Raw genomic sequence first — 21,830 nt, 5'->3', positions numbered from 1 at the left:
TCTATCTGTTGTAAATCAATACAAATACGATATGAATATCCCTCCCAGATCTCTTTTACGAGGAACTTTGTCTGTGTCATAGGATCCCGACGCCATCCTACTGACTCCGTGGCAGCTACACTCGGCAATCAACTATTTCTTTCACCACCCACGTTAACAATTAAGACTCGGTGCTCCTTTCTTCAAAAGATCACAAACAACCACTTTATTCTTAATCTACAACCGGAACACTTATGTAGGATGATGGAGGCTATTTACAATGAAGGACTTTAAACACGCGCGGGATCGGCATACGGCTCCTGAATCTAAGATGAGACCGACGGCTGATTAAGGTTTGAGTCTTTACAGCAGGGATAACGTGGAATCCTCGGTTTCGGTTACAGAGTAACTCTTTGCTTTCTTGTCTCCCTGCTGTCTATATCTCTCCTCTATAATCCTTCTCAACCACCTGGATGCTCTTAATTTCATCCAGACCACCACTGACCCTAAAAACCACGCACCGTCGTCACAATACCTTCTTCTTCACAGCTCTTCAGCCACATCCCATCGCACACCTGCACACCCTCCGCGTCTCATAGATAGCGCCCGTCTCTCTTCTCTTTTAAAAGCTGCCGCCGAATCTCGTCTAAAGGCTTTCACCTTCGCCGCTCCGTATCTTGGGAACTCCTTCGACTCTTTAAAACTTCAAAAAGTTCTAAAAGGTACACATTTTGATTGTAGTACTGCGGTAATTTACAAACTAGAGCTTAACCAATGATCACAACGACTGGCGCTCTTCTTCTACGATGCACTCATTGTAACTCGTATTTATTGTACTGAAAACTGTAAATAAATAAAAATGAATCCACGTACCTGGCTGTGTATGTTCAATACACCTGTGTCTTTGGTTGTGTATATTCACACACACACCTATTTGTCTTTGGTTGTGTATATTCACACACCAATATGTCTGTTTGTATACTCGGGAGCACCTGTTTGTTTGTGTATATTTCCAAACACCTGTGTCTAGCTGTGTATTTTTACACACCTGTGTGTCGGAAGGTATATATTCACATATCATTGTCTTTGGTTGTGTATATTCACACACTTGTGTTTCCGGTTCTGTGTATTCACACTCCTGAGTGTCTGTGTGTATATTCACACACCTATAAGTCTTGCTGTGGATATATATACAGCAGTGTGTGTGGCTGTGTATATTCACATGTTGTGTGTCTGACTTTGTGTATTAACGCACCTGTGTCTCTGGTTGTGTATGATCATACACTTGTGTGTCTAGCTATGTATGTTCATACACCTGTGTCCCCGGTTGTGGATATTAACACACCTGTATCCCCGGTTGTGTATAGTAACACACCTGTGTCCCCGGTTGTGTATAGTAACACACCTGTATCCCCGGTTGGTTATATTAACACACCTGTGTCCCCGGTTGTGGATATTAACACACCTGTATCCCTGGTTGTGTATAGTAACACACCTGTGTCCCTGGTTGTGTATATTAACACACCTGTGTCCCCGGTTGTGTATATTAACACACCGGTGTCTCTGGTTGTGGATATTAACACACCTGTATCCCCGGTTGTGTATATTAACACACCTGTATCCCCGGTTGTGTATATTAACACACCTGTGTCCCCGGTTGTGCATAGTAACACGCCTGTGTCCCCGGTTGTGTATAGTAACACGCCTGTGTCCCCGGTTGTGTATAGTAACACACCTGTGTCCAGGGTTGTGTATAGTAACACACCTGTGTCCCCGGTTGTGTATAGTAACATACCTGTGTCCCCGGTTGTGTATAGTAGCACACCTGTGTCTCTGGTTGTGTATAGTAGCACACCTGTGTCCCCGGTTGTGTATAGTAACACACCTGTGTCTTTGGTTGTGTATAGTAGCACACCTGTGTCCCCGGTTGTGTATAGTAGCACACCTGTGTCCCCGGTTGTGTATAGTAACACACCTGTGTCTTTGGTTGTGTATAGTAGCACACCTGTGTCCCCGGTTGTGTATAGTAGCACACCTGTGTCCCCGGTTGTGTATAGTAGCACGCCTGTGTCTCTGGTTGGGAATATTAAACGTTTCTATATAAACTCAATCTACTGTTTACTAAATGAGATTTTGTCCAGAAGTTTTTTGTGATGTAAATGAGGTTGTCTTTCCAGGTAAGAAACAGCCAGGGGAGGGAAGGGGAGGTCCATGGATACTGGGCTGCCAGATTCAACTGGAATAAAACCAGTTTCAACTTTACGAGGTCCAGTTTAACAAGAAGAGAGGGTTCAGAGAGGGAGAGAGGGAGATAGAAAGATAAAGATAGTGTGGAGAGAGACAGAGAGAGAACCAAAACTCATGGAGAGAAAGTCTTACACCAATATTCTGGAACTCTGTGAAAATAAATGTTCTAGGTAAATTTATCTACAGGGGACACCGAGGAACGGGAAAAGCCCAGAACTCAAGGTCAAAAGGTGCAAGAAGCAGACCAAGGATCCCAGGTCAGTTAATGCCCTGAAACCTGTATACTGTGATAACTGTGTGCATTCCCTTTCACCTGTATACTGCCATTACCTGTGTTAATGTCCCAGTACCTGTGTACCAGTTTTGCTGCTGTCACTTTAAATAGTGCGCTGACTGTTCTGATCTCTGTATACTGGGATTACTGGTATACCTTTGTACCTGGATTACCTGTGCCAGTGTCCTGGTATCTGTATACACTGGGTTTAAGTCAGTGACCATACTGGTACCAGTACGCTGACATCATGTAAATGGAAGTGCTGATATTCGTACACCGCCATTACCTGAGATAGTCCTCATACCTGTGAACAGGTACGACCAGAACGCCAACCCAGCATCAAAGGTTTGCTTGACGTATACCCGGGTGACAATGGTGGTAGATGTGTCTCAGGAGTACTTATATGACTTCCATGACCCCTCTATACCATAACACGTATGAACATACGATTCCGGGAGCCGGGTTTTCTGTATGGAGTTTACAAATTAAATGTTTATGGAATATATTTACGTTTCATTGTGTGACCGTCTGCACATGTCCGTGTTCTTGTGCGTGTCCCACGGGAGTGTTCCTGGCAGCGGGTCATGTGACTGCCTTCCCGTATGTGTATTCCATCCGTCCAAAAATTCTTGTTAATTGTGTTACTTACAGTAAAGGGAAACCCCTGTGCTCATTTATAACAAAGTAGAAAAAAATCTTCTAAGACTTTATATATCAGCTTCATTTTTGTAATTAACGATCCATACTGTATCCCACCCCCAACGGCACTCAAGAGACAAACAGAATGCTGCTGCCGATGGCCCCGTGTAGCTTCATCTTTCTTTCTTTCTTTCTTTCTTTCTTCTGTTTGTTCTTTCGTTCATTATTTCGTTCTTTCTTCCTTCCTTCATGTTAAACGATACATTTGAGGTTTCAGACTCTATTAATAGTCCCTAACTGGGTGCAGGTGGGATGGAGGTGGCTAGGGGTGCAGCCTTGGGTCAGGCCTAGGGCCAATAGCGTAATCTGCCCTAGGCCGACTAGGGTGGCAGGTCCAGAGGGGGCCGCAGCTCCTCCTCCTTTAATGGCGGGTGAACTGGATATGATGTCATATCCTGGCGCTCAGCGGTATCGCTGGTGGCGCTGCCTTGGATTAGTCCTAGGGCAGGAGTGGGCAATCTTCGGCTCTCCAGATGTTGTGAACTACATTTCCCTTGATGCTTTGCCAGCATTATGACTGTAAGAGCATTATGGGAGATGTAGTCCACAGCATCAGGAGAGCCGAAGATTGCCCAGGGCAGGCCCCGATTTAAGACCGACACTGCGGCAAGCAGCTGGGCTACAATGGTTTTTCTTGCATGACAATCAGGACCCAATCTGTTCATAAAGTCACGTAGGAGATGCCGACGTATGAATTTACACAAGAATGTTGAAATAAAAACACTCAACATACCTCATACACCGCGGGTTTCTTACAGTCACAATGAGCTCTTTCTAACTCCTTGCCAACCTCATACGGGGCCAACCTGGCAACTTCCCAAACCTTCGTGTATTCTTAATCGAGTTAGTGTTCCCATACAGTCTGTAACACAACGTTGTTTAGTTGGAGGACTTTACTTTATATTATCAAGGGCCGTACCTGGCCGTTACTCCCAACCGTCCCATTTTTTATGGGATGCCCCTGCTATTCGGGGCCATATCCCGCCAAACTGCCCCCCCTGCCCCGCTTCTGCGCGATTGGGAAAGGGAGATCCTCTGACGGCCAAACCTGTTAATTCTTTATCGCTGAGTCCGCCAAATACAAAAATTCTTCCATCATTTTACTGACTAAAAGCATTGATAACATTTTTAGCAAACACTTTTTTTTAATACAACCTTTTTTTCACAAATGACTGATATTTTAATCAAACCATTTCTTTTTAACGAAATAAATAAAACACTGCTGCACAAAAGGCCATCCGATAAGACGTTCCCGGGGTACAGATGGATTGACAGAAATATTATTTGGGGGGGTGGAAATCGACATAAGTGTAACAAAACATTTGCGTACACTCATATAGTGAAAATGTGTATAAAGAAAAATAGAATTTTGACAGGATTTGATCAATTACGCCATGAGTGTCCCTTGACGGAGAGAAGAACAGCCCGTGAGCTTAGCCTTGAGTTCAATGTCACATTCGCTGACATTTTAAAGCAGATAGTTGCGGATGGGTGATAAATTCCATGTACGCTGCGCTCTTAAATTACTAGCCGGGTGTAGTCAGGTAATTACAGACCGGTGAGTCTGAACTTAGTCATGTGGGAAATAGCGAAGATATCTTTTGAAGAGAAGACGTATTTGATGTTCAAAAAAGAACATCCTCTCAAACTAATAAAGTATAATTAAAACGAAAAGAGTTAGGGTGTCTTGGTCCCCCTATATATCTATAATATAGGTATGACGAAGCAGATCATACCTGTATCAACTCATCAACATACATATTTACACATTCCCTCATGCTTCTATGTATGAAGGAGTACACATGTATGTCATGGAAGCCTCCGTGCCCCGGTGCTGGGCCCTGGGGGCCAGCCTCCTCCCTACAGCCTATGGAAGGGGGTTCTGTTTTTTGGGGATGTGGGTACATAGGGTCTACTTCTCCCCCCCCCAGGTTTCCCCAATTACCAGAGACTCTAAAGACCGTGGTGCTCGGACACAGATTTGGGGTACCTGCATTTTCGGAGGTTTTTTTTTCTGTGGTGTTACTCATTGGGTGAGGACTTACAGGACAGAGACCTCTATGGCCGGTATTTGCACCAAGATCGGATATCCAGCCGGTTTCGGCCAGAAGTCTAGAAAAACGCACGTCTTTACCATTTTCCCCACAATAGCGACCCCCTACTGGGCTGAGGTGGGCCGAGTTTTGCTGCGACTATTGTATGTAAATTTCCTCCTCGGACTGTTTTAAATTCCGGCGGGTTTCACGTTAAACTCAGTTCCTGTCTGGTGTTTGGGGTAAATTACTATATACAGCTATTCTTCGGGGGTTCCAGTCCTAAGGAAGCAGTGTCTGACGGAGAGACCCCCACCGGGGTACCAGCGACCCCATCACAATACATACGATTTCCTCAGAAAAACATTTCTGGACGTCTTGAAGTCATGGAGAATAAAATCTTTTAATATAGCAGTAACTTTCTGACGTTATGGTTAAACGTCCACAAAACTTTAAAGCATTTCTGGGCAGCGAAAGGGTAAATCTGGCAACAAATCAAAGACTTAGCCTACCCGGGCGGCCATTTTCTGGACGTCAACAGAGGACAAAACGAGCCTCCTGCTCATTATGTGAAGTGAATTAAAAGTAAGCAAACAATGCAGCAAGAAATGGGTAAATGAAACCGATATACTGCTTGTATCGGAGTTAACCCTTCCATTGCTAGTCTGCATGTTGGCCAGTGTATATACAAAACAACTGGACTCTCCCTCGTTTTGATTTAAAAAAAAACAAAAAAACAGAGACAATTAGAAAATTAATTTAATTATGAAATAAAAACATTATCTGAATAGTGAAGGTTTTTGTAAAGGGAGGCGTCGGGGGATAATAATATGACGGGAGGCCCTGTTGTTAATATTTCCAAAATAATATTTTGGACTTTGTTTTGCTTAATGATTACATTCCAAAATTATAAAGTTTATTTAGAACAAGAGTTCTCGTCGGCAACCTCGCGCCGCGTCTTATGTAACAAGGGCCATAACTTGTCCAACCTGTTAAAAAACCATTAGCGCTTGAAAGGAACACGGAGTGATCGGGAGCTGGCAGGTGCTGCGCTTCTGACTTGGGTAGGATCCATCTTTAAAACTTAAAGTGATGGAAATTTCCAGAACTGACATAAAATCAGAACTCTATGCCTTATAGTGATGGAAATTTCCAGAACTGGCAGGAAATCAGAAACCAGACAGAATTCATATTTTTTAACCAAGACACCCGACCATGCACTGTAAAGAATGTCTATGCGCGACTTACGGAACACAATAATTATGGTTGAACATCTAGTGTTTTATATTAAAAAAAAAACACGTTAGGAAGAGCCTGTGTCACACATGTGCGGGTATAACCCGTCCATCGCTTAACTTGCCCATTAGACCCTTTAACAGCTCTGTAAAATGCTTACATCGAAGCAGCAACTCTTCCACGCCGTATTTGTGTGACCTTCCTCATAGTGCTAGTGATAAGTACCGGTGGGAATGTACTCGTGAAGACTCCTGAGCCGCCATGTTGGCTTGGTATGGGGTAAAGGGTAGGGTGACCGGCTCGGAACATGGTATTGTTACCCTACTGATTGATATTAAAGGTTAAATTCCTCTAAGAATTGTATCTCAGCTTTGAACAAAGATTGGCTTTGATACAACGAAGCTTTCCTAATAATTTTATACAATCTTACATTTTACTTGCAGCACTTATGTGACAAAGTCTGATCAGATTTGGTGATTTGGGGCTTTTTGGACGTTTTAAATGTAATTTAACTACATGAATGTCTAGAACAAATGAGAACATAAGCCACATGTACCTAATCTGACAATTTATGTTGCATCGTCAATTTGTGGGTCTAAATAGAAAACACACGGACACAAGCTGTTGGGTAAAAAATGGGCACAGTTTTAATATGTAAGGGAAACAAGTAACATTATTAAAAAAAATGAAGGATGAGCGGGAAGATTCAGGCAAGAAGAACTGATTAATGGAGGATCATATATATATATATATATATATATATATATATATATATATATATATATATATAAAACCTTCCTAAGTCCCCTAACCAATGTCCCTTAACCCCATTGCCATAAGCCCAAGTCCTTGCCCAGCTTCTCTTTTCCATGGGCTACATTACATTAAATAAGCCGGTGTACATATTAAAATAAATAAAGCACTCCGTGTGGCGAGGCATTTTAATGCTGCATTATTATTTTCCCCCATTTAGTTATTTCTCCCTTATGGTTGTTTCTGATTGGTTCAGGCAGCCTTTGTAAGGGTGTGCGACAAACAAAACAAATTAGCTAAATAAATTGTCAGGCCAGATTCTGCCACAAACTGCCACTTCTGTGAGTTAAACTTCTCGCTTATTTTAAGTATTTTAAATACATGAAAAATTGATGGAGTTATGTTAAAAGGTGTTACAGCGTCATTTTAAGGCTCCCAATGGCAAAATGTATTTGTCTATCGCGATATGGGCTGGATGGGTGCTTTTATGTACAGAAGCGTGGACATACCAACTGGATCCTTTCTGTGCTCCTTTGATTTGTGTGGTAGACAGGACTGGATAGCTGAATATATTTCAGGCAGGTATATTACTCGGTTGGCCCCCTCTGAAATTCTTTTATCCCCTTCATAATTTTGATGAGCGAGATTATGGTTGGAGTGAATTGTGATTCAAACTTTAGTAATATTGGCACATTAATAAAACTCACAATTATCTCTCTGAAAGCTAATATTATCTCTATAATTAGAATAATAACCGGCTGTGCATCAGGACACCGTCACTAAACAGGTGTGGGTGATTTACTGTTTTATTAACATAAATCCTCGATGGTCCAGTTTTACCACAGCGTAAACAACCAATCGGCTTCCACCTGCGCAAGTAAGAGGATTGTAGAAGCTGATTGGTGGTTGTTATGGAAGAATTGCAGCCAGTGCTTTTCACTTACTCCCTCTCACACACACTTCATGCTCACATACACACACATGTACCCATACACATCCATGCTCACACACATCCATGCTCACACACACTTATACATACATTGCATACTCACACGCACTTACACATACACATCCATGCTCACACACAAACATTTACACACCCATACTCACATACACTTACACGTCCATGCTCACACACACACTTACACGTCCATCCTCACACACAAACATTTATACATCCATGCTCACACACAAACATTTACACATCCATACTCACACACACTTACACATTCATGCTCACATACACACACATACACATCCATACTCATACACTTACACATCCATGCTCACACACACATTTTTTTTATATATAGGATTATGGAGACATGGGGTAGATTAGCATAACATGAAACCAACTTGTGATTTCCAAATATTGTGCATTCTGGTTATTCTATCTCTGTTGTCTTTTAGACTTCTGTAAGAAAACAAACTGTATGTCAGCAAAGCATTCCACCCTTTGTTGTCTTGGCTTTTATTCCTTAAACATACATGTTTCAATTTTATTTTTTCCAGAAGGATGGAGGAAGAGAAATCTCAGAAGGAACCACTTATAGGGTTTTATACCTCATACAGAGAGCTTTTTGAGTTCTTCTGTAGCAACACCACCATCCATGGGGCAATCCGGCTCGTCTGCTCCCGGAACAACCGGATGAAGACGGTGTTCTGGCTTGTGCTTTTTCTGGTTACTTTTGGGCTCATGTACTGGCAGTTTGGCCTTCTGTTCGGTCAGTACTTCAGTTACCCCGTTAGCATTAATCTCAACGTTAATTCGGATAAGCTCTCATTTCCGGCTGTGACTGTGTGCACCTTAAACCCGTACAGGTGAGTGCAATAGGGAAAGAATATACATTAAAAACAAATTCCACTCAGTGCTAATAAACATACCTGTAAACCTCCTAGGATAGGCTACCTGGAGCTCCTCCTCTTCTGGAGGAGTGGCTTTATAACAGGGCTGAGCTTTCTGTATGTACATGTAGGGATAACCACACATAGGGGGTGGGGCTAGCCTTAAATGGGTGGGAAGTAGTTAATTGCTGTGTTTTCTTTCTTGTTGTTGACATGGAGCACTCCATTGTTGGATATCATGTGACGTTCGGAGGCCGGCCCCTGCTGCCAAACGTCACTGTGTGGATCGCTTTACGGCAGAGCATAATCATTCATTGCCCTATTTCTCCCACCGTTCACTGGAGGCTCTGAATTATCATAACCAGAGCTTTAATAGACAGAATCTGGCGAAAGCGAACACAGCTTTCAAACACATTAAAATATACAACACAGTTAAGGGCGATTTTTAAAAGTTTAAATGGGGCAAAAAATGGTGAACTTTTCTTTTGACCTATTTGACATATATTTTTTTTTTTTACAAAGTTATAAACACTTAAGACAGGAAATGAAAAAAAAATGCTTTGCTAGAGAGGAAATGGTTTGCCATTGAGTCATTAAGCAAACTCTTTAATTTCACTTCAGCAAAACAGTTGCACTAAACTATGTGAAAGATCATTTATATTTCTGGCCTCTGCGGCGTATGAAAAAAGTAATATTATAAAAAAAAAACTGCCCTCCAGGGTTAGCTGGAGGCAATGGCGAGACTAGCCCCAGATACTGTAGCATTAGGTGGGTTGGGAGTGGGAGGGGAAGTGGGCAGGGAGTGGGCGTGGCTAAACACCACGCCCCTGCCTCAGAGAAATAGGAGGCGTCCAGGAGACACAGGGAAGCAACGTTTCACCTGGAGACTCCGGGTCACACCTGGAGAATTCACAGGTACGGCGAATACGTATCTGATGCTGAAAGGGTTACTTGTGTGACGTCCGTTACATGACCCTCCCAGAGGTGAATGGTTTGGCTGATTACCCATGTATTATTTTATGGTTTATTTTTTAACTCCTGGTCTTGACAGTTTCTCTGCAGCGTTTGTAGATTCTTGGCACGCCAAGTCCAAATGTTTAATGTACCAACGTATTTATTCAGATGACGAATAGCTGATGATTAAACGGGTTATTGGCTAACCTGACAGCGGTGAGTGAGTGAGGATGGAGAAACCGCCGCGGCAAACTGCCAGAACAGTCTGTGTCACACAACAATAATAATAATAATCATCATAATGATAATAATAATCATAATGATAATAATAATAATAATCATAATGATAATAATAATAATAATCATAATGATAATAATAATAATAATGATAATAATAATCATAATGATAATAATAATAATAATGATAATAATAATAATCATAATGATAATAATAATAATAATCATAATGATAATAATAATCATAATGATAATAATCATAATGATAATAATAATAATAATGATAATAATAATAACAATAATAATAATAACAACAATAATAATAATAATAATAATAATAATAATAATAATAATAATAATAATATAAACTATTATTATATAATATATAATAACTTCTTGCATCCCAGGTAATATAATATCAGTAGAATCTCATAGAGAATTTCAGTTTCAGCTACTTGACACACCATCATTGCCAGTCTGGCCCCTGGTCCCCATCTATTGAATTATGCTTTCTCAGCCCTTTCTGGAGGAGCTTGCCAGTGTTGGCAAAACGAGATTGCTGCCTACCTGTAGCCAGGCTTTGGGCACTATGGGCACTCTGGTAAACCTTCCTGTTTCCTCTTTTCTTTACCATTATACAACGAGTTAAAAATGTTTTACATTAGCAGCAAATCAGGAAGGTCAATAAAAGAAACAGGAAATTTATGTGCTATATCTTCCTACCTACCATATATTCATTAAAACATCATGCAACATTTATTAATGCGTCTATTGATTAAATGCCACTTTTGTGTAACTATAAGTCACTATAAACCAGTTAATTTGCTGTCTCCTGTTTGTTTTAATAGATAAAGGAGGAAATGTCTTTCCTTCCTGGAATTCAGCGTTCAGGAATTGTCCCTTATTTGTAGAACTCTCTTAAATTAAATTAAAACACTTTAAAATTAAATAATTCTGCCCATGCATGCACTTTAATATAAGTGTTGCCTTATAATGAATGCGTCTCCTGCTCGTTAGTGCTCACTCAGAAAATACTCACGTGACATTCTAAATATTTAACGCGAAAATAGCATAATGTACCAAAATGTGCCCAAATCAATTGCTTTATAATTTTGCACAACCTAGGTTTTTTTGGCATGTGTTTTATTGGAATCAACCAAAGCATCAATAAAGGATGACCTATATTTAATTACAATCAGTTCCATTCCATTATTCTAGTAAAGAAGATTTACGGCATTAAATCAATAATTCAGGTTTTTAGAAATGAATTGTTTGGACGAGGGTCGCTTGAATTAACCCATAAAAATGGTCAGAAATGGCCGGCATCTAATGTTCTCCGGCAGCGACATATGTTGAAGGTTCTGGGATCTCTCACAGATTTAGAGACAAAAAGTCTTCAAATGATTTACCAGAATTCAGTCCTGTTAGTGAGCGGCCAAACCCAAAGCCCATATTTTGTGCACAATTTCGATATTACTCATTTATTGCTTTTTGACAGATACCACTCAATTCTGGAGAATCTGAACGAGCTGGATAGAGCCACCCAAAAAATGTTATTCCAGCTCTATGATTACAACGGGACTGGGGTGTATGGACGAATTCCCCAAAAGAGTAGGAACCGTCGCTCAGTTCCGCCGTTGCCTTTCCCTCTTGAGAAGATACCCCCTGAGCAAGGAAACCAAAGGAAGACTCGGAGCGTAAGGACAGGGGAGACGGAGGACGAGGAAATGCAAGTGAAACGCAAGGACTGGAACATCGGCTTTAAGCTGGTGAAGTATATTATATCAGTTCATGTAAAGTGGATACAATTAATGTGAGAATATCTGATACATTCTTGCGAATACACCCAAGTGTGAGCTACAGAACTATGAAGTATGGCAACAGATAACCACCTGGCCCATATAGTCTTCCAATTTTTCTATTAGATGTCCTTAGACCTCAAACCTTACTTGGTCCATTGCCTTGTCTTATGTTAAGGATAAGATTATGCTTACTCCATCCATCCATCACTCCATCACTGAATTAACCTCTACAGAGTCTGCTGAAAGGATACTTTCCTCATTCACCCAACATCTTATTGAAGATGTACATTCTTACACTTCATCTAAACGCTGACCCTCTAATTTTACACTATAGCCCCCTTTCCCAAGACTTTTGTTTTATCTGAGCCATTACTTGATTCCATGGAACATTTGAGAACGGATATTCAAATTTCGAATACATCTTCTAGTATACCCCATTACTACCAAAGCCCCAAATGAGCTACTGTCCAATCAAACAGATCTTATAGATCCTATAGCATACATTATATAATTCTCTTTATTTGCCCTACAGTGCAATGAAACTGGAGGTGACTGCTTCTACCAGACATACAGTTCCGGGGTAGATGCCATCCGAGAATGGTACCGGTTTCACTATATAAATATCCTGGCCAGGGTACCTAGAGAAGGAGACATCAACGAGGAAAACTTAGAAGACTTCATCTTCGCCTGTAGATTCAATGAGGACTCCTGTACCGAAGGGTATGCTACTGACATTTTAACATTCCACCATTTTCTACAAGGTTTATTTATACTTTTTATTTGGGGGTTTCCTTAAAAAACAGTTACATATTCCACATTTTTACACATGTATCCCTACTGAAGAATATAAAGATGATATTTGGTCCAAACCACCATTTAGGTTTCTTGAACTGAGATTGAGTACATTTTTATAAACGTTCAATTGGTCAATAGGTAAATTGCCAACTTTATGTTGAGATGCCTCACTCCTATTTTACGGGCCTGACATAAGCTCCAACTCAGTTTGTATCTACAATCAGAGACAAGTACTCATAGCAGGGCTGGACTGGGGGTGACTAGACAGTCCTGGCACTTTAAGGCCAATGGGCGCCAGTGACCCAGCTGCCTGCTGGATATGAAGAGATGCCCACTGTGTTTTTTGACTCATGCAGAATGTGGCATATCTAGCTTGTGGCCACACATTAGAGGTCCCAGTCTGCTGCTAGAGTGCCGGTACCAGTAACCAAGGCGGGACTGACAATGGTAGAGCGACCTTGGCACTTTAAAGCCTCCTGATGCTACGTTTTTATGCTCACGTAGTGTGTGGCTGGGCACATCCAACCTCTGGTTGCATTCTGCAGGCCCCCAATCAGCCATCATCTGTCTCTATACCATATGGCCAGTCTAAGTATGTGGTCCTACCGTCCCACCAGGCATGTGCCCCATGTGCCAGATGGCCATTCCAGGCCTGACTTACACAAGAACCAAGCACACACTGCTCATAGACAACTAGACAACTACACAACTCACAGACACACGATCTGAACTCATGGAAAATGTATTAAGTAGCTACAAAAAGCCATTTTTTTCTTCTCGACAGAGTTTACTCTCGTTTTCACCACGCAATGTACGGAAACTGCTACACCTTCAAAGGAAATACCAGCTCCCCCAACAATGCCTGGAGCTCCTCTTTGCCTGGCGTCAAAAATGGTATGTCAATCAACCAAAGAAGTATAATCACATCATACTCACTGCTAATCTCTTTGACTCTTTTACTAATTTACAGCCCTGACCTACTCTGTTGATGCAACGTTTTTTTCAAGAAAGATTTATATCCCACTTGTAGCCATCCCGTAGTATTTTCTGCTTGGTGGCCATGATGTTTTTGACGGGTCGTATAAAAATGTTGCTTTTGTGGTTTTCAGGTTTGACCCTTGTCCTTCGCACTGTCCAATATGACTACATCCCGCTTCTTTCATCTGTCGCTGGAGCCCGAATACTTGTCCATGGACAAAGTGAAACTGCTTTCATGGATGACCGTGGCTTTAATATTCAGCCTGGAATGGAGACGTCTATTGGCATGAAAATGGTGAGATTAATGATGTGGTGTCCTCAGCATCATTGAGGGCGACCTACAGTAACCTCTGCCTCTTCTTAATATCAACAATGGGGGGTCTTTAGCAGAATGGGGGTTTTTACTCGTGACCCTGGTATGTGGTGACCCTCTATACTGTAGCCTTTCCTTTCTCGGACATTCTACGTGGAAGCTTGTCATCTGCGCAGGATCTTCTCTTTTGGAGCCAGTGGTCTGTATCGATAGTCACTATTGGGCTTTTCTTGTAATTGACTACAGGCGTCATTGGTCAAATACGGTCATGTGATCTTTCACAAGATCCAAGTCTGAAGTAACACATGCGCATTGCTGTGGACAGATAGTATGTAATCATCTACCTGCGATACTTTGTATCAGTTTTTCTTACTTTTGGCCAAGATGGCTGCCTGGCTTGTCTTCCATAATTAACATTACCATGCAGTACACGGCTGCTATCGGAAAGAGAATCTGAAAACAAAATTCTCGTCGCAGCCACTTTTATTCGTATAATTTGAAAATTATAACTGCAAGTTTTTTTCCATTATCATATTTAATTATTGCTGATACCATGACCCATCTTCAGTGTCTTCCGTATTACATACTTCAGGATAATTTTGTGATTTATTGCATAGCTGAAAACGGCGTCCAGATGTAAATTCTGTAAAGGTAAATATTTTTGCCATTTAAAGGAAAAAGTGAGCCGCTTGGGAGACGTGTACAGCGACTGTTCCGAGGATGGCAGCGATGTTGACGTGAAGATTTTGTACGACGGTGTATATACTCAGCAGGTAATAACCTCATTTTTTTTTGGGGGGGGATGCTCATTGAGTTTAATGGAATTCCCAGCGACGGTGCTCAGTGGCAACTGGTGTCACTCGTAAGTACAGCTGGGTAAAACTTTTCCTAGCAGGGGCATTTTTATAAATACTCTGTGAATTCCTGTGGTTAGGTTTACATCTGCCGAGGTGGTAGTTACTTCCTTGCACGCCGCGTGCATCTAGAGAGGAACCTCATACTGCATGTCATGTAATAGTTATCATATCACCCGGCTCTGCTCATAACACCCTCTTGCCAGTCATTATACTGGCTGCTTGTGGTCTTCACAATTCATTTCGAATTATAGTTCAGTAATGTACTGCTGGTCTTACGAGCCTTAAAACATAGCCACTACTTCTACTATTATTCAGCTGCCGGTTCGGTTAATTAGAGAGAGCGTGGGAGAAAGGCGCTACCGGTATATAAATACTAGGTGTTATGTTCCTACTCGGTGGCATACTTAGGGGAGAGGAGGTCCGTCCATTGGGGGTGCCACGCTGGCACACAGGGACGGGCTGCCCCCAAACCAGTCCAAAATAGTTCACAAAGAGCCAGTCCAGACTCACACGGCCCTGTTCCCTAGGTATGTGTCCGTTCATGTTTCCAAGCCCAGATGGTCAAACGATGTCGCTGCGCCTATGCATTTTACCCACTGCCAGCGGGAGAAGAATATTGCGATTACAACAAGCAAAAAAGTTGGGGTAAGAAAAAATAAAAAAAATATTTTTTAAGAATAAAAATGTTTATATTGTGGCTGTAACGGCTTCCACTCTTCTGGGAAGGCTTTCCACAAGATTTTGGGGAGTTTCTGGGGAATTTTTGCCCGTTCATCCAGTAGAGCGTTTGTGAGGTCAGGCGCTGATGTTGGACGAGACGCCCGGCTCTCAATCTCCATTCCCGTTCATCCCAAAGGGGTTCGATGGGGTTGAGGTCAGGGCTCTGTGCGGCCGGCCAAGTTCTTCTGATGTTGCCTCCAGAGGCAGTTTGGATCTCTGTAGTGAGCGATGCTACAGAGGACAGGCAATTCTACGCTCTTCAACACTCGATGGCCTCACTCTGTGTTCGGGTCTACCCCTTCGCGTGTGAGCAGTTGTCACTCGTAGATGGTTCCACTTTACAATAATAGCGCTTACAGTGGACCGGGACAGATCTAGCAGGGAAGAAATTTCACAAACTGACCGTGCCAAGTCACTGAGCTCTTCAGTACGATCCATTCTACTCCAATCTTGGTCCATGGACATGGCTGCCTATGGGCTTGACTTTTGGTCATGTGGTGTATATATGATGCCAAGTGGTTTTCCAGGTTCTGTTTTGAACTAATTCTTACCCCACAGATGTTAAAGGCACACCTGTAAAGGCATGTTGTACCTGTGTGGCCACCAGACTACTGGATATTGGTCTTAACTGGTGGTCATTATTACCAGTTGCCAAAAGGGGGCACTGTTTTTCTATGGCATTTAAGCAGGCTTTATGACGTAATGATAACTATTTATGTAACGGAATAAGGCATTGAGGATTAATGCATTTTTTAAAACAAATTACATTTAGAAACAGATTTTATGGCTGTAGAACACTGCGCTACTGCGGAACACTGAGGTCTTAGAAAATGAGGGGAATAAAGAGGGATTTGGTTACAAAACAGCACACTTCTCGATAGGGACACCTGGAAGGTACCGAACAAGAATTGAAACCGGGAGCATTACAGGTATACTTTATACAGTGTCAGGGTGCATAATGATTGTGATTTTCACCCGCAGGTCACTGTTACTACAAACTTCTTAAGGAATTCACCTCCGATGAGCTCAAGTGTTTTCAGAAATGCCGTAAACCTTGCCAGTAAGTGAAATTCTGCAAAGCCTCTGGGTGCTTACTTGTCAGCACTTGCATTCACTACCTTTCAAACGTTACAGCCAGAAATGTCCTTGTTTTCATTGAAAACAGCAAAGTTACCCCAAACGACGGTGGTGTATGTTGTAATTTGAATACAGAGTCTCAGAATAATGAGTCAAGTAATGATAATAATTAGGAAACATCTCACAACTTATCCTGCCTCCTTATAATGCCACACCGCTACACAGCCCTTTGGGTCTACTCTATCAAAAAAGAATGTACAATATATCAAAAATATACATATTTTATATTCATTCTATACATTTGGCAACCCTAATGCATCTATCCCCAAGTACAACGATACTACCCACATCAGATGTACTAGCAGGATCTAATTCTCTTATTCTCTAACAGGGTTTCTGACTATAAACTTACTGCTGGATATTCTCGTTGGCCGACAGCAGTGAGTGAGGTGAGTTTCAGCATTTATGTTGCTTAACGGTAATGGTCAAACTGGGCAAATGCCCCATAGGGCGAGAGAAAGATGGAGCCTACCATGCGCCATTTTTAATGCCTGGGAAGCAGATACTAACTTTTAATGTGTGTGGCAACCAGCTGGTTTGGCCCTGAGTTTAATGTTTTTTAAGGTGAATGGGCCAATTATGCTTTTTTTGAGCTGTGTTTCTTTATGTCCATATTATTATGTGATGATGCTTTTTGGTATAACTAGGAACCTCCCAGGTATACCCTCTCCCATTGCACAGCTCTGTGGAAAATGTGTTCTATAGCCCATAAGTCACCCTGATGAAAAATAGTATTTATCCTAAGCAACTCTCTAGAACTTCTTATAACCAAGTTCATTTGTTAATATATATACTGTTACCAGGAGGATAATGGATTCTTTTTAAATAATGCGGTTTGCAACCACATGTTAATACTGTTGTGCTGTTAAATATTACAGGATTGGGTGTTTCACGTGTTGTCAGAGACTAACAACAATATCACAGAACGGTAAGTGTTAAAGCACTTCCACTTATTCAAAAGGATTTGAATCAGCAGATAAATCTAGGTTGATTACAATTTCGGTATACTGAATATAGACACCTTGGGGTTCAGGTAAAGCCAAGGGCTCCCTATCTTGCTAGCAACTCACTGACCTGACACACATAGTTACACATACTCTCACACTAATACACTCATGCTAATACACCTTTACACCTTCATGCTAACACATACGCACTTATGCGAATGCGAACACACTTATAGACACACATACTCATCCTAATACACACACTTTCACATACTGTACACACTCACTTTAACGTACATAAATACATATTCACTCACCCACTCCATGTTTGGAACCTCTTCACATAGCTTTTACCACAGAATCACATAACGTTGGATTAAAACACCCTGTCTGAAACATTATGAAAAACATAAACACCAGTGGTATATTTTGGCCTAAGCCTAGGGCAGCAGTCCTTGGGGGTTGGGACTGAATTTAACCCCTTAAGGACAATGGGTGGTCCCTAATCCCATTGAAAACAATGCATTTTGAGCCTGTACATGTATGGGCTTTGTCATTAAGGGGTTAAATGCACCACAGGTTGGCTTAGGTATGACTAGTGAACAAAGCTGGACCATATCAAACATGTATTCTCATTTTCTGAACATTTTTAACCATTTTTGCAATTCTGAATACTTTGATTACTAATTACGAATACTTTCTAAAACCATAAAAAGGAAGAAAAGTGAAGCCTTTTTAAAAAAAAAAAAAAAATCCCTTGATGGCATAATACCTGCATGCAACATTATCCCCGTCACCTTATGGAATGAAAAATACCTTGTTCAGAATACAATGTTGCAATTAGGCCACTCTTGATTAATACCTTTATGATGCAGGTTCCTGCAACTTGATGTCATCCCACACAACATTCTAAAATAGTTTAACACTTTAGCATAAAACATTCCAAAGAACACACCCAGAATGCAATGTCAAAGCTTTTAGGTATCTGGGTGACCCCAATGACATCATACATGCACTTTCACTTTTGTTTGGTAATTAACTCAATCAAGCATCCTGGTTTCCTGGTAGGGTGACTTGTTAGATACATTGTAACGCACCACAAATGGACTCCTCGTATAAAATATGGATATATAATTTTACTTGAAGATTTTTTTTAGATAAAAGGGCCTTGACCGTGTAGCATAAACACCACATATCGTATTTCAGGAACTGAGAAAATCTAGTTTCCTTCACTGTCCATGGTCTGGTGAGCGCCAAGTACACTTTCAATAAGGGCTTCTGCTTTTTATTCATTCTTGATGTCACGTGAATTATAGCTTGGGGGATGGGTCAGACCTAAACACAGAAGTGCTGATGTAAGCAAAAGGACTACTGTTGGTTCCCATCAGTGCCTTCCGGACTGGACTGTCCATCTGGCATATCGGGCAAATGCCGGTGGGCTGCTGATCGACATCTGGTCTGCTGCTCCAGTGCTTTACTGTGCGACCATCGGCTGGATGAGCTCGACTGGACGTTACGTGAGCAGAAAAAGCGTAACATGTGGCCTGGAGCTTATGTCATCGGGTGACCGCTGGCCTTAACGTGCCAGGGTGGCCTCGTTGTCCCCAATTGGACCCTGAATGCCTTAGACCTTCTATTAGTGTCTCTGAATAAGGTTTCTGATGGCAAGTGTCACGGAGAGGCATAGAACTTAAATGGGTACGGATGGTATCTGAGACGGCCAGCAATGATTCTCTTTTGACAACACTGCTGGTTTTATCTCGATTCCTTCTATCCTACAAGAGAAACCAGATATTTTCCTATTCTTTATTCTTGTCATTGAAATTGATTATCAAAAACATATCCCTCCTTTTGTTTTTAGGAATGGCATTGCCAAAGTCAACGTTTACTTCGAAGAACTAAATTACAAAACAATCCAGGAATCTCCGGCAATTAACGTGAGTGGTCGAATTATTGCAAACTATTTAACATGGACTGTTTTTATAGTTATATATTTCAATGCAAACACCAGCTGCACCCCACATTAATAGGACATCTTTGTTAAGGTGAATTTTAAAAAGTGGTTATTACAATGGCAGCCAATGGAATCAGCCAATCAGAAGGAGGATTCTGCTGGTTTCGAAGTCATAATTAGTTAGGGATCTCAGAAATTCTAAGAAGTGGTAACCTTTTGACGACTCAATTACTTTTTAGATGCAGATTTTCAGGAGTTACAATTAAAAGGGACACTCAGCTCATTATATGCATTTTGATACATAAATAATTGTTTTTTTTTTTTACATTTTAATTGTTATAGTATAAAGGAAATCTTAAAATGAGATAAGCAGAGTAGGACCTCAGCCTTTGGTGTACAAAACTTGCCCTCCCAAATTTTGTATATTGTTTGTAATGTGACTCTTCTTGTTTGTTGACAGATGGTGATGCTCCTGTCCTTGTTGGGAAGCCAGTGGAGTCTTTGGTTTGGTTCTTCGGTGCTGTCGGTGGTGGAAATGGGAGAGTTAGTTATGGATGTAGTGATTATTGGGCTGGTGCTTCTTCTTCATCGTTACCGTGCCCGTCAAACTCAACAAGTGGAAGAGACCTCCAGAGTGCCAACCCCCGACCCAACATTTGGAAACTTTGAAGAAAGAGGCCAACCAATTCATCGCAATGACTCCTCACAGAGCCAGAGCCAGATGAGGGTGGTGGCTGATATCACACCTCCCCCAGCATACGAGAGCTTAGATCTTAGCTCTGTGGGTGGTGGGTCTTCTCGTACGTCCAGCTTACGTAGCAACGTGTCCCACCATGGGGACGCGAGGAGGCGAGTTCAGTGATCAAGATGCATAATGAGAAAGTGGAGTAAAGTTAGTGGGTGAGGAATCTAAAACCGAAGGGCGAGTCAACAAAGGAAAGGTGGGTTAGGAGGGCCGTTTGAAGGAGAATACACTGGAAGTGCAGGGAAGAAGAGGGTGGGAACAGAATGCAAAAGTTTCGAAGAGAATGGGAGATGAAGCTGTGAATAAAGACAATTTGATATAAAAAAAATAGTTTATAAATCTGAAAATATAAGCATTACTAATCTTTAAAGCATAATGCAAATGATTGTTCATTAAATGCCTGCAAATCACTGTATGATTAAACACTCTTCTGCAATATACAGCTGCCCTAAATGATCCTCCGACTGCTTCTGAATGTCACTGTATACTGTCAGCCACTAGGGGTCAGTGTGCACAGCTTTGGTGTCGTTGAGCTTCGATAGAGACATGGCGCTAGCCGCTTTGGCCATTCACGTGTAGCCTGGGCTAGTCCTAGGGTTTCTGGAGCTGTAGGCGAGCTGGGATTCTGTTGCCTCCCTCTTGCTACAACCTACCGGAAGGGCCATCACCGGCATAGTCCGCTGGGCAGCTGCCTTGGCCACTTACATGATTGGGACTAGACCTTCTTGTAGTAGAATTTGATGGCTTGGTGGACGTGATTACTCAACTAAAACATTCTTATAGACTGTATGGGCTCTTTTATCTTTTAAAAACCTTGTCTGCAGATTCATTGTAGCCGGTCCTTGTGTTCTTGTTTGATCATTATAAACCAAATGCAATCTATCTGGAGGCTACCGAATAATTTGCCGTCACTATGAAACAAATTGGTGATTTATTGAAATTCCAGTGAAATTGTAAGCATATTTTAAAATAAAAAAAAGCTAATTTGTACCCTAGACTTTTGTTTTCCCCCCCAGGGACTTTTGTGGGACTCCAGCAGGGCTGGCCCTTTATGGCCAGTGGCCGCCTGATGACATAAGTGCAGCTGATGGCTGGGTATGCGCAGACGCACCATACGTTTTTATGCGGCGGGGAATATCCAGCTTATGACTGCGCGTTGCAATACCTTATCTGCCAGATGAGTGTGAGGAATTTGCTTGGTGCGCCAGCTGGCCAGGTCACGGATCACGTGTTTTTCCAGCCAAATCTCCAAACATGCTTAATATGTTTCACAACATATCCACAGAAACAAGCTATCATTTTCCCAGTCCGATCTACTGCCCCAA

At 41.6% G+C, this 21,830-nt stretch overlaps 1 protein-coding gene across 1 annotated transcript; it reads left to right on the top strand.

Annotated features, from left to right (window-relative positions):
• The first annotated feature begins 2,147 nt into the window (after positions 1-2,147).
• SCNN1A (sodium channel epithelial 1 subunit alpha) lies at positions 2,148-21,294 on the top strand. The gene is made up of 13 exons (XM_053450430.1): positions 2,148-2,483; positions 8,734-9,042; positions 11,756-12,026; positions 12,592-12,779; positions 13,639-13,748; positions 13,964-14,127; positions 14,820-14,918; positions 15,530-15,647; positions 16,704-16,782; positions 17,191-17,248; positions 17,738-17,787; positions 19,668-19,743; positions 20,221-21,294. Exons 2-13 carry the CDS (start codon positions 8,738-8,740, stop codon positions 20,620-20,622), a joined length of 1,920 nt encoding a protein of 639 aa, XP_053306405.1. The 5' UTR covers positions 2,148-2,483; positions 8,734-8,737; the 3' UTR covers positions 20,623-21,294.
• Positions 21,295-21,830: the final 536 nt, after the last annotated feature.

The sequence above is a fragment of the Spea bombifrons genome, chromosome 11, assembly GCF_027358695.1.
Source record: "Spea bombifrons isolate aSpeBom1 chromosome 11, aSpeBom1.2.pri, whole genome shotgun sequence".
Taxonomy (NCBI): Eukaryota; Metazoa; Chordata; class Amphibia; order Anura; family Pelobatidae; genus Spea; species Spea bombifrons.
The sequence above is the reverse complement of the archived record's forward strand: the minus strand, read 5'-3'. Positions and strand labels throughout refer to the sequence as shown.